This window comes from Plectropomus leopardus, chromosome 2 (genome assembly GCF_008729295.1).
Source record: "Plectropomus leopardus isolate mb chromosome 2, YSFRI_Pleo_2.0, whole genome shotgun sequence".
Lineage (NCBI taxonomy): Eukaryota > Metazoa > Chordata > Actinopteri > Perciformes > Serranidae > Plectropomus > Plectropomus leopardus.
In genome coordinates this window covers 31,191,450-31,205,259 of record NC_056464.1, presented here as the reverse complement: position 1 = coordinate 31,205,259, position 13,810 = coordinate 31,191,450, and the positions used below count along the sequence as shown (strand labels likewise).

Genomic DNA, 13,810 nt, shown 5'->3' with positions numbered 1-13,810 from the left:
TGGTAATGATCTCAAATTCCCAGATTTGGGATTTAATAATTTTTCACCTTTAAATCTCTGAAATCTTTTTTTTTTTTATTACACTTTTTGGGACAATACAAACATTTCAAAATCACACACATACATCTGAAAAAAAAAGATGGATACACCAACCAACAAAAGTTGTGTTTACGAAATGTAAACGTGTCACTGCTTAAGACTGTCACTGTTTCTATAAAAATCACAAACTCCAACAGAAAATGTTCTCTGTTCTCTATGCTCATTTTAAAACATCAAAATTATTTTTTTTAAAATGTTATGATATCAAAACAGCAATCTCACTGCAAAAATAAAAATCTTAACCCTTATGTTACTACCTATTAAAGTCAGCTGATGGGAGTAGATTGAGGCACAGACACAAACTTTACATTAATGGGACAGTTCACCCCAAAATCAAAAACACACATTTTTCCTCTTACTTGTCATACTGTTCATCAATATAGATTGTTTTGGTAAGTTGTTGAGTGTAGTAGATATCAGCTATAGAAATGTGTGCCCTCTCTTCAATATAATGGAATTCGATGAAACTTCTTCAAAGTTACAAAATACTACATTTGAAAAACTCAACAGCAATGTCTCTTTCCAGAAATCATGACCTGCTTGCTCAAGATAAGATAAGATATATTTTTCTTTTTTTTTGACTCCATGGCCCTGTCTGCTGTAAGATGACTTTTCTACACTAGAGAAGCACTTGCAAACATCAGGGAAAGTTGTGTGGGATTTGGACTGAATGCAGCACATGCAGAGGGGAGAAACAAAACTGAAAACCCGGGCGAAGAAAGGGAGGAGAGCTGGCATCAGGGCAAGGCTGACCTGACTTGGACTAAGAGCTGTTCCTCTACCAAGCCTGTTTCTGGCTAATGTCTGGTCACAGGAGAATGAAGTGGATGAGATGCAATTGAGGCTCACTCAGCAACGGGAAATCAGAGACTGCTCTGCACACATCTTCACAGAGACATGGTTAACCCCTAACATCCCAGATTAAGCTATCACCCTGGATGGGACACAAAACTCTGATGCAAATTCAAAAAATGGACTGCAGAAATTGTATGATGCCATCAGCAGCAACATGCCTGAGCAACTGGATGGAATTTTCATAGATGGTGATTTTAATCAACTCATCCTTCAACTCCAAACATGTAGCAGGATCAAGGACAAATTTTAATGTAATTTTTTTAACTATGTTCAGTTTTTAAACTGGTCTGACTGGCTGCTCTACATATGCCATGGGTGGAGATCCGCTTGTGGTCTGCTGTATTCAGTCCAAACTATGTTTAAAAAATGACTAATAAATCTACCTTGTACTTTGTGCTTACACCAAAACAATGAAGATTGATAAGTAGCACTGCAGGTAAGACGAACAATATGTATTGTTGATATTGGGGTGAACTGTCAGTGTAAAAGACATTTGAAAGCAAACGATGACACCCTGGTTGCCATCATGTTAAATCTAAACCTTCACCTTTTTTCCTGCAAAGGAAACCTTACAGCATGATCAGGGCTACTTTATGTCGATGGAAACATTACATGGAAACATGTTTTAAAACAATATGCAAGTCTTGGTGAAATGAGAAAGGACGCTGCTCAGCCTCTGTGGATGTGCAGCTGAGTCTCTGGTAAATAATTCTCAGACGTCCATTTAATCTGCTGCGTTTCGACTTGCACATCCTTTGCTGCGGGACAAATAGTGAAATATAAATCAGTGCACCACCTCAGTAACCACAGTGAACTTACAGTAGGTGACATACTGATTTTTCTATGATATGAGTTGGTGTTGAAACATGAGTTATAATGCATCGAGCTAATTTGCTGTACATGTGGAAACAAAGTTCCCTTGAACCTGAGCTGCTAGATTCCTCAGTCGGATCACTGAGGTCTCATTCACATTTACCGTGCATTTCCTGATAACGATGCCTAACGCCTCAACATTTCTCTCCCTCTTTCTCACAAATACCTGAGAGAGGTGTGGACACTTGAGATCATAGTAGGAAACAGAGACCACAGCCCACCCTGTGACAGATCTTGGCACACGGGGTTAAGCTTCAACTCACCTTTTTCAGGAAGCTTTGCAAATCTTTGTACAGTTGTGCAGGAGCACTGCTGCAGCTTTGCTGGATTTGGGGAAATATCTTCATGGAGGGAAGACAATTGTTAAAGATCAGTTTGGACTTGTGGAAATCTGACATGCACACAAATTATTATCCCCAATGAGTCACAGGTAATCTAAGTATCTTTAAAACTCAGATCTAAACACACAAGCAGGCACATTCTCTCTCTGCTCACACGCAAACTTACTCGTTCTTACTGAGATTACTCAGTGAGTTAATCAGGTTGTTGTTTAACAGGTGTTGGCCCATCTCAGGTCCGTTCATGAGCAGGAGGTTGGCGGTCTGACAGGCCATGGCCAATGTGTCATCAGACTCGTTGCCTTCCTGAGTGCCTGCGCTGAGGATGCCCAGCAGCTCTGGGAGGGCTTTACGAGCTTCAGTAACAAGGCAAACAAAAGCAACTTGTGTTAAAAGCAAGCTGTTTAACATGAGTAAACACTTGTAAAAGCATAAATGATTGTTTAAGATGATGCATCTCAAGGACATGACTCAAATCTGACGAAGCAAAAAGTACTAGATTCTAAGCACATTCTAAAATGGATTTCCTTATTTTATATATCCAAATATGTATATGATAAATTATATGTATGTTTAAAACAAGCAGTCTGTTTTTTCTGTTGTTTTTTTTTTTTTTTTGCAGATGAAGAGAAAAAGAAAATACTGAGTTTCGCCTTGCACCTGCGTCTTACCTAAGGCATTGTGTAGGTTTGGGTGCTTGGTCAGATTTACTAACAAAGCCATAGCGTTCCTCTGCACGTTCACTTTCTTTGATCTTAAAAGAGATTTGATAACTTGCATGCCATTCAATTTCTGCACAATGGTCTGACTCATTACACCGGAGACCTGTGGAGACAGAAAAAGCATATAAACTCAGAAAATACCAGGTTGAGTGAATGTAGTTATTAAAAAAAAAATTTACCAGTAGAAAAAGATGACAATTTAAAAATCTAGTAAGAGTTAATCACATCTAGCAGTGAGGTTGCAAAATTGAAACTTCTCCCATGTGCCAAACATTTAGAATGACTATGGGAGCTGAATCAAAAATGCTAATGGCCGTATCTAGAACTAGTGTTGGGTTTGTCCACTCTGGGCTGCTGTAAAAACAGTGTGGTGAACTGCAGGGAAGAGCATATGCAGATATAACCAACTCATGTTTGAGTAACAAAACCACAACAACTCTCAGTCTCAGGTAATTATAGATATATGAAAACATAGTAATTACTTAAATTACATAGTAATTACTCAAATCCTACACACAGGACCGTTACATGTACACTAGTCTCCATGGACTACAGCTGCACATATAAAAATCAAATGTAGTTTTTTTTTGTTGCGATCAGTGTGAAATAGCACAACATATTTTTTTCTTACAATGCCTTCATTTGCAGTGAGGTTCTGCAGGGCTCCAACACAGGCTTCCTGTGTTTCTTCTTGCTGGCTAGTGGCAAGCAAAGACAGGTAATTCTGCAGAGTTTTGGAGTGGATCAGGTGACCAGCACCAGTAGCTTGTGGATCCTCAACGACTGGAAAGTCAAAGTGTTGCTGGACAAGAAAGAGGATAAATCATCATCAACATACAAGAGAATTTGCTTTTAAATAAATGCACAGTAATATTTTTGGAAACACAAGATAAATCTAAAACAATCTGGTGTCAAGGTGCAAGATGCAAACTTACATCACACTGAAGCCAGACATGTTTTACCTTGTGTATATTTTTTTAACACAATTAACACCTCAGGAGTTGTCACTGTCACTTTGAAGAGCTAGAATGTAATTACAGGGATAACCTGCATAATCTTGGTACATTCAATGAACAATTCACACTGAGGGAACAGGATTAATGAGAGACTCACACTGACAGATGAAGTCTAGACAGCTGACAGGCATTTGTAGGTAAACACAACGAGTGTTTCTGATGTGCTGTCAGAATTACCTTATGCTCTGATGGTTTGCTCTGAGAACTGAAGCAGCCGATGGGGCCGGTGTCACCCTGGATGTCGTTCCTGTTGACAGTCTTGGCCAAAGCTGTAATCCTGCTGAAGAGAGCTGGTGCCTCGGCCTCCAGCTGGAACGTCAGGTTGTGCAGGATGCACACACAGTTTTCTATAGACTGTTCAGACAGGTAGAACAATGCACAGCATCGGGGCACAGTTAAGACTCACACACAGAAATAGCAACACTTGTGCCATTGCTTTAACATGTTCACTGTGACGCATTGTGCAGGTTTTGCTGTTGTCCCCTCTCTGTGGTTCAACTGCTGAGTAAAAATTAAAAGGGTCACAGCGTATTGTACATTATAATATTTAGCCATTAATCACACTTTAATACAGTAATTTGTTATATTAAAGGGACGGCTCAACCCCAAATCAAAAAATACATATTTTGTCTTTTACCTGTAGTGCTGTTTATCAGTCCAGATTGTTTTGTTAGAGTTGCTGAGTGTTGGAGATATTGGTTGTTTGCCTTCCAGCCAATGTAATGAAACTACATGGCACTCGGCTTGTGATGCTCAAAGAACCAAAAAAAAAAAAAAAAATTTGGAAAATTAAACACCGATGCCTTTTTCCGGAAATCATGACCGGTTACTCAAGATAATCCACAGATCTTGTTGTGAGCAGTTTCACAAAGGAACTTTTTTCTATCTGCAGAACTGCATTTGCCAACCGTACCACAGTGCAGAAAAATGTGCATATCTTCAGCTAGCCCACCTAGCACACTGAGCTAGCTAACGTTACAGCTCAGCCGAGAAGGATGCCATTAATGTTTATATCTTGTGTTGTAATGAGCAGCAGCCTCTTGTCCATGTGTTGCTACACATTTCCTTTTTTATCTAGTTCCATTATAAATCCATTGTAGTTCTATATATTCTTTATTATACTGGAAAAAGGCAGACATCTCTACAGCCAATATCTCCAACACTCTCTAACTCAAACCAAAACAATTTAGACTGATAAATAGAACAGTTAAAAGACACAATACATGTTTTTAATTTGGGGTTGACCTGTCACTTTAAATTTATTTGAGAATTAAATTGTAAAAAATATTTTACTTTCTGCAGAGCACTGAATAATGTCAATATCCAATTTTTTGCCACAAGAAATAGGTAATTACACAAACTGGGCAAAATAACAGGTAATAGCTGAGCACATTATGACTCATCTGTGCCTTTTGTTGCAGCAGAACTGCTTTCTGCAAACTACAAACTCTAGTTAACTTCAAACTGCTGCTCCTCACTATGGTGATAAATGTTCTTTTGTTCACGTTGCTCTTGAAGGTGTGGCATGTGAGTGAAGGAGAAAACAATAGCAAAAGAGTGAGACACAGACAGAGAGGCAGAGTGCAGATTAACGAACAGTATAAATAAACGTTTTCTTCCTCTTACCTTATCATCTGGTTTTCCTGCGTCCACACAGTCTTTAACATAGCTGACCAAAGAGTCTATCAAACCACGATTTTTTCTCATCGCTTGTCTGTTGTTTTGCTGTGCACTGCTGAGGTTTCTGTGGAAAAAGAGATATGACATGTTAAACAATGTTTTGATATGTCAAAGTATACAGACACACTGATGTATGAGTTATTATTCTTGGCAAATGCATACATGTGTTTTGTGATCATTGCTGCTACTTTGATCGTGGAAATATAACAACAGCAGGTAAATATTTTGACTAATTATGGAAAGATGTTGCAGCAAAGAAGCAATTTTAACATCTACATTTAAAAATTACAATCAGAACAATAATTACAATTAATATGGGTGCAGGTAGGCTTGTAAGAAATGTGAGGAAAGACAATAAAGTCAAGCTATGTACAAAAAGAATATAATGTATGTCACAGAAGGCAGATCAAATACTAGAAACAGCTGTCTTACCTTAAACATCCCGTGGCATTGAAGAAGACCTCGGGGTCTTGGCTGTTTTTGCTGGTCCGGTCAGGACCTGTTGTGTAAGGCAGAAGCACACGCTCCACTAAGACAGGCACAGCGCTCTTCAGCAGGTCTGGCTTCAGGCTGTCTGCAGTGGACAAATTCCACAGAAGACCTGGAAGGAAAATGAAAACCGCAGATGTTTAAGCAGCACATCAATCAAATGTTCATTCACTGCCTGAAGTGCAAACATCAAATAATCATGTTGATGATATAGGTTTATGGTGTTTGTAATGTTCAGATGCAATCATAGTTTAACCTTTTAACACATTTCAATATGAATCAGCATTTAGCTTTATCACCAGAGCAGCAGCGAGGTGATTTTATGCTTCACAGCACTCAAGAATAGCTTAATGATTGACAGTAAGATGTAAAGAAGATTAAGTTAAACTACACACAAGTGGCTCTCTGTCTGACTTGTTTGCATAGGTGTGTATGTACACATATGTATAGTGTTGCATATTTGAGAGCTAACTGGTACCTGTCAGCTGTTTCTGTGTGTCCTCAGAGTCTGTATCTTTGAGCAGAGCCACAGCCTCCGTGATGCCACCACAGCGCTGTATCTCCACCTTGTTACTGTTGTTTTTAAAGGACAAGTTACGCAGGGCAGCCGACGCTGTCTGGCTCACTTGTGGATTGGGGCTTTGCAGCAGACTAATTAAGGGCTGGATCCCTTTGAACTTCAACACCTGCAAGACAAAAGGCCTTTAGGAGTTAGCACAGTATCAATTTTACCACCATCCAAATTTTCTATGACAGGCAACAATACACAACACAATACTTCTCTTTGAGAAATGGCAGGTAAAAAAAAAATGTTAGCAGCAAGGCTGCAATACAAACTGGGAGTGGAGCAGCTGCCAAGTGGCCCAAGACCCCCAGACAATAGCCCTTAAAAGGCATTTTTGATGTTTTTCAACCTGGACCTTATTCTCCTTTGTTTTGTGCCTAAGTGACCAATATGAATGACATTTTGTGTTTTTTAAGATTTTTTTCCGGTTTTTATTGCCTTTATTTGACAGGACAGTCTGAGCGTGAAAGGGGGAGAGAGATGAGGGGTTACATGCAACAAAGGGCCGAGGCTGGAATCGAACCCGCGGTTGCTGCGGGTTTCTGAGTTTCTGAAGTTAATGAGCGAGAGGACTGCAGCCGGCGGCAGCAAAACAGGCTGCAATGTAATCACTCGGGACATTTGTGCACCGTCATTTTATGTCGACTAACAGTGCTTGTTTTTTCCCAAACAGGCTCAGATTGTTATTATAAGTGTCTGACAACATTATGGAACAGACCACCACAGGGGTCGACCTATTTAAAGTTAAAGAGTAAAATCCTTTTTATTCAACTAGAATCAGCCCTGAAATCGCCGAAACCACCAGACTCTTTAAAGTTATTTTAGAGTGTATAGATCCAGCATATTTTTGCCTCTAACTGGGTGAATTAAGGATTTATTTCAACCAAACTAGAGTTGCTGATTGTTGAAAAAGAGGAATGATGAACAAAGATGGCTATTAAGAGTTTTATTTTGTTTCGGTTGACTTTTTATGAAGTGTGAAAACAGGCGATAGACTCCTTCCCCACTGCATGTTGACCAGTGCTGTGTACACAGCTCTGCAGTAGATGAGTATGTCGTTCTGTTTTGTTTATGTTTTTCTTTTTGGTGCGTCATGATGGACGTGACAGATGAGACGGAAAACAGGTTGGCTAACAGTGGAAAGCAGCATGGAGGCCAGTTAAAATGTGACGGTGGTTACTTCTTTTTTATTTCTCTTACTCATTCAGTCAACTAAATCTGTAATGATGTTCCATCGGAAAATAGGATCCAGGTTGAAAATAAAGATTATCCTTGTAATGTAATTTTATACAGTCAATATAGTCATTTTAACTGTTCGTGGTTAGGTCCGCCATTCCTGCACAGGATTCAAATTACAGATTCAAGCATAAGGGACTCACATGAAATCTCACATTTTGCACCAAACCAAAGCTGTATTAAGTTACTGCTAAATATTCAGTCACTTTCAGTACGTTTTGACTTACATGGGGAGATTACACAACTTATTTAATATATTTCCTCCACCATGGTCAACTGCCATTTTTAAAGATTTTCCCACACTCAGACGGAAATCATAAACTGTCTGTCAGCGTGATAGAAAGACAGGCCAACCACCTCCTCTTTGGCCTTGTCATCAATGAAGGTGTTGTGCTGTATGTAGGAAGCGCCACAGTGCTGATATGACTCATCCTCGACAGAAAGACACTCCACAGCCTCCTCCATGGTTTGAACAGCAAAGGCCCTGTATCATTAGACCAGAGAGAGAAAGAAATACAACATAAACACTATTAAAAACACACCGACAGCATATATCGATCATTTGAAATTCAAAAAATGTGGCAGTCCCACTCACGTAGAGTCTCCTGTGCCCTTTGCTGCACTGTCAGTAACATCAGGCTTTGAGAGTGGTTTGCTTACGCCAACTTGGCTGAACACGCCGGGTCCGTTTGTTTCGGTATGAACATTGCCGTTCATGATGTACTGCGGCGGACACTGAGGCTGCAATGTCGGGCCTGCTATAAACTGATTGGTAGACCTGTAGGTGTTTCTGGTGGACAGGAATCTCTGCGGGGGAACAGAGCGTTTTATCATGGAGAGATGCCGGGCCATATCTGGCTCGCTGCGGCTGGTGTTGTTTGGACCGACCGCCATGGAGCCGCGGGGGGCGTAACCCCTCTCATAGTGATAGGTAGAAGCTGCTGTGTTCCTCTTCATGCTGGTTCCCTTAAAGCTGTTGACGAGGTTTCGGTTGTTTTTCTCGAAGCTGATCTGCAGAGCCAAAGGATACATGTGTTTGTAATGAAACATCATCATCGTCAGATCGGAGAGAAAGAGTGACTGACATGAAGCTGGCAATGCCAAATCAAATTGTGAAACTTTTTGGTGTGCAGCCCTGCTGGTTGAATTAAAGGCTGACAGCATGTAGGGGAGAGGCTGGTAAACAGATCTTTGTGTGAGGAGACAGAACGGCTCTGGAAGGATTTGAAAACGGGTTTTTGGGGAAGGAATGAGAGAGAGGTCAACTGAGGACAACAAATCTTTAAACCTGTTGCTAATCATTGGTATCAGGGCCCCACAATACGTCATATGCTGAACTGCAAAACAAACTGTGCCATCATCATGTTTGTTGTGTTATTTCTGCAACAATATTGCAACAAAAATACAACACTTTCACTGGGATTAACCGTGAGTTATGAGTCAGTTCTCAGTACTTCAGACCATGGCACGGTTTAAGAAATACTGATATCTGGAGTAAAAACTCCCCCTATGCAACTCACTGCTGCAAGAAATTTTTGACTAGCCACCCAAAAATATTACTGCATTTTCAGATCGTTTTATTTTTTGTCACATTTAATTTATGTAATTTAAATTTTCAAAAATTAGACAATTAATTGATTATTCAGTTTTAGTTAAATTAGATTTAAATTTATTGTTATTATTATTGCTTTTTTATGTATTTATTTTTAGGCCCTTTTAAAGCAAAAATGCTATATACTAGCTGGTTCCTGTTTTTCAAAAGCAAGGATTTGCAACAGTCTTATATGAAAATAAATTAAATATATTTGGATTCTGGAGAGTAAGCCAGAAAAAAATAGCAAATTTGTAGATGCCTCTGGGATGCTATAAGGGCCATTTTTCACAATACAATTAATTAATTACTTAGGAATATATGTGGCAGATTAATCAATAATATAAAAGTAGTCATTCTAAAAGATGAGGTGTTTTAAATAATTATGTGCACTATAAAAAACACTGATTCAAAAATGATAAATAAGACCAAAATCAGCTTCACGAAACACCATGCATAGTTTGTGCAGTTGTAAAATGAAACTCTAACATACAATAAAATACAGTCCCGAATGGCAGCTCCGGCCCTGCCCTGCCATCACATCATCTCCTCTGTGACGACACAGTGATTATAAAACCCCCAAAAGAGTCTCTTGCCAGTAAATGTGTGTGCAATATACATAAAGAGTTTTGGATAACTCACAGTTCTAGACAAGCCATTCCCAAAGACGACTCCTCCATTAGATATGCTGGACTGTGACTTTGACACTTCTGCGAACACGGGCTCATACGAAGGAGCTGAGGAGAAATATGGAGCCTCATCAGCTGTTATCATATGGACAGTACATGAGCTCAGTCTCATACATTTATTAACTTTGTTTAAGGAAAAATAAAAATCTGTTACCTACTTAGTGAGCAGCAAGTCTGATCTCTGCTTTATAATATTTTTATTACTTTAGTGTGCATATTAAAAGCAAATTAAAAAGCGATTATTGCTTAAAAAAGCCTTTACAGGTCACAAATCTTATTGTGATAATCAGCACCGTCTGCTGTAACTGCTCTGGCAATAATCACTTGTACATATTTCAATAGAACCCTGTTTAATTAAAAAGTATTTTTTAATACTTAAAATGTTTCATCCAAAATTTCATTTGCAGACACATCTCAGGTTTTGAGAGAGTCTTTTTTTTTTTCTTTGATAAATTCTTATTTGATTTTGGAGTGAACAGCTCACTGTTTAGTTGCACCTCCTCTAATGTCAAAGTAAAAACACTCAAAGTAAATTAACAACGATACATGAACAAACAGATACAGCTGGAGGACATGGCCTGTTCTGTTGTCATTTTTACTCAATCAGCTGCGTATACTTACTTGGAACACTTTTTTAATTAAAAATATATTTTCTATTCTGATTTTAAAATGTTTTAGAGCAGAAAGTTTAATGCTTCAAGAGAATCTTCTATACATTTATTTTTATTTCTTTGATAAAAGCTTATTTTTTTCTGTAAATCACTCTGGATCTATATGCATTGGTGTGAAAAAAGATTTAAAGATGTATAGGCCAGGGCTATAGCCAAAATTTAAGCAATAATGAGACCTCATGACCCCCAATGACCCCCTCGCTATGTTAAAAAACTGATCCCAAACCAAAAAAATGGGCCCTGAAATTGTTAATTATTATGTTTTATAATAAGTTGCTCCATTTTATATATTCAGCTCACTGTTACACTTTCTACAAGCTGTTAAAACACACAAACCCAAGTTAACAATTAACATAAATAAAAGAGATACAACTGATGGACAATATCTGTGTCCTTCAGGGTTTTAGATATAATGAATCAATGAGTTGTAATCCCCACAATCCCAAAACAGAAGTTTTAAAAAAAAAAATAAGCATGGCAAATTTTGCTACTTATTTGGACTCTTCCAAGATACTGTTATATTTTCTACTGATTATAAATTTAAATTGAGCAGCACTTTAAAGGGAATCTATCTTAAAGTCAACAACTGCAACAAAAACTTTCCATTTTCTATTTACTGTAATTAGTACTACATTAGATCATTCCTTCAAAAAATAAACACAGAAATAAATACATTTTCTGGGGAAATTATAAATAATTTTCGTGTTTGTTTCCAACAAAAAAAAGCCTAAATAATGTTTGATAACCCTCTCTCCTAGCTGTAAAGTATTCTGTGAGAGAAATGCTGAATCCTGGAAAAACCCTACGATCAGCCCACATTAAACCTGCGTTATTACTTAAGTTTTAACTGTAGACTAAAACTCTTATCATAGTGCTGCGTCGCGTGTGTGGCCCCGGTGTGTGTTGCGTGCTCTTACATGTTGGAGATAAAGACGCGGATCCGCTCCTGCTGCTGGACTGTCTCGACTTGGTCCTCCGGAGAATCTGCACCTGTTCCAGGACGCGCTGCTGGGCGGACCGGCACTGGTTACCGGACGGCAGCGCCAGCGACGTGTCGTCCACATTCCCGATGGAAATGACCGATTTGAGCGGATCCAGAGTCATTTTTTCTGAAACTGTGCGGGTGGCCCGACAACATCCAGAGCAGACTCTACAGAAGGGAGTCAGCTGAGGAGCGTCGCTGCTGTCAGAGGTAATAAAAGCGCACCTTGCCCTGCCCTGCAACACGAGACCGCGCCCAGACAGCAACAATGGACCTGCACCACTCTGCACTCACTTGTCTTGACAAATACCACTCCATTATGTGCTGGTGGACATGTGCAACTGGTTAGAGTACTCCCCACTGGCAAAACGTTCATGGAAGTAATAAAAAGTTTCTGTCATACTTTACTTGAGTGTTTTTATTTTATCCCACTAAAAGGTACAGATCAGATAAAAAAAACATTTATCCAAAGCCAGGATGACCTTCTAAAACATAATGCATTATTTAAACTGCAGCCTATATAGACTAGTTTGCTCCTTTAGCTACATAAACAGCTGCTCTGCAAATTGCAAGAAACTTGTAGATTTGGAAAATATTTTTTTAAAAAGCTAGGGAAAGAGTAAAAGATTTTTTTTTTTTGCTAATCCCTTCTTAAATTGCTTTTTGCCTTTTGTTCCATGTTTTTGAAAAAAAAAAAAAAAAAAAAATCCCCCCCAAAAATCAAAGACTTGTCCCTCTTTTTGTTAAAATAACATCAAATATTATATATAATATATATTGGATGATTTTAGCATTTCAGTACTTGAACATCATTAAACAAATATTGAAATAAAACAGCTTATAGACACCAGAAACATGTCAAGGCCCCAACTAAACACTTTCCTCATTTTGTAAAGTGTCACAAGCCAAGAAGGTTGGGACTTGCACTTAAATTTTTAAACAATGCATTTACATGGTTATCAAATGTTATTTAATATAAAAGCTCAATCTGTAAAATATAGCTGTAAAATTAATGTAGTGCGGTAAAAAAGTGAATTATTATCCTCTGGTTTATAGTTGAGTACAAGTAAAACAGCTGAAAATGTAAGTATAAGTACCAGTGCTTAAGCTCTGAGTGTGAATTTGCATACTGAGTACTTCTGCTTTTTATGTTCTAAACTGTATTATTTTGAATGCATAACCTTTTTTGAAAATGTTTTTTGGTTTCCTTGCCTTTATTTGATAGGACAATTAAAGGTAGGAAAGGGAGGAAGGAGCGAGGACAGCATGCAGCAAAGGATCATGAGTCTGAATTTAACCCGAGCCGCGGCGGTGAGGACTCAGCCTTTTGTACGTGTGGTGCACACTGAACCTACGGGGCGTCCCTTGAATGCAGAACTTTTAGTTTTAAATGAAAACACAATATTGTTTGACTTTGAGGAAGATAAAGGATCGGTGTGGGAGAGGTCTCCATTTCATCATGTTTTCAAGTCACGTAGAGATACTGAAGTCATTCATGACAGCTTTGTCATCATTAAGGATTTTAACTACCACTGATCAAACAAAATGTTGCAAAATCAACACACAGAATAGAATATTTTGGGACAAATAAGGAAAAAACTAACACGAGAGGTGGAAATATAGATTGCAAATACACCAGTGAAGTGACAAGTAAAAGTGAGTTATACCCTCCACTAGATCAGAGTTCAGACCTGTTCACTGTGCATGTTCACCTGCTTACCTGCCAGTGGTGCAAGAACTGGAAAATGACATCATCACTTAATGCTGCAAGAAAAAAAAAGGCAATTAGCTTCATTCAATTATTTCGTAACAACGCTGAAACATATAAAAGGACAGGATGCAGGTAAAATATTTGCAAGGACGAGTTCATTACACCTACTATAACTTGACTTAAATATTGTGTAAGTAATGAATACATGACTTTTGTTGAAAATGCTTGATGAAAAATTCAAAAGCAGCTTACTAAGTAGACAGAAAAGTGACATACTTACTGATATTGTCACA

The 13,810-nt window shown here is 38.5% G+C and overlaps 1 protein-coding gene across 1 annotated transcript; it reads right to left on the bottom strand.

Annotated features, from left to right (window-relative positions):
* Window positions 1–1,185: 1,185 nt before the first annotated feature.
* pkp1b (plakophilin 1b) lies at window positions 1,186–12,068 on the bottom strand. The gene is made up of 13 exons (XM_042494518.1): window positions 11,742–12,068; window positions 10,107–10,201; window positions 8,469–8,884; window positions 8,231–8,357; window positions 6,551–6,758; window positions 6,016–6,184; window positions 5,530–5,647; window positions 4,081–4,257; window positions 3,519–3,689; window positions 2,837–2,990; window positions 2,335–2,521; window positions 2,091–2,168; window positions 1,186–1,712 (listed from the first exon to the last, which is right to left on the bottom strand). The coding sequence occupies exons 1-12, from the start codon at window positions 11,926–11,928 to the stop codon at window positions 2,096–2,098; spliced, it is 2,082 nt and encodes a 693-aa protein (XP_042350452.1). The 5' UTR covers window positions 11,929–12,068; the 3' UTR covers window positions 1,186–1,712; window positions 2,091–2,095.
* Window positions 12,069–13,810: the final 1,742 nt, after the last annotated feature.

What these genes read in the sequence shown, in the direction of transcription:
- pkp1b (XM_042494518.1), bottom strand. Translation starts at nt 11,928, where the DNA reads ATGACTCTGGATCCGCTCAAATCGGTCATTTCCATCGGGAATGTGGAC. An exon ending in AATGCCACGGGATGTTTAAG is followed by an intron (nt 5,648 to 6,015) that starts GTAAGACAGCTG and finishes CTTTTTCCACAG; the next exon opens with AAACCTCAGCAGTGCACAGC. An exon ending in TCACTGCAAATGAAGGCATT is followed by an intron (nt 2,991 to 3,518) that starts GTAAGAAAAAAA and finishes CTGTCTCCACAG; the next exon opens with GTCTCCGGTGTAATGAGTCA.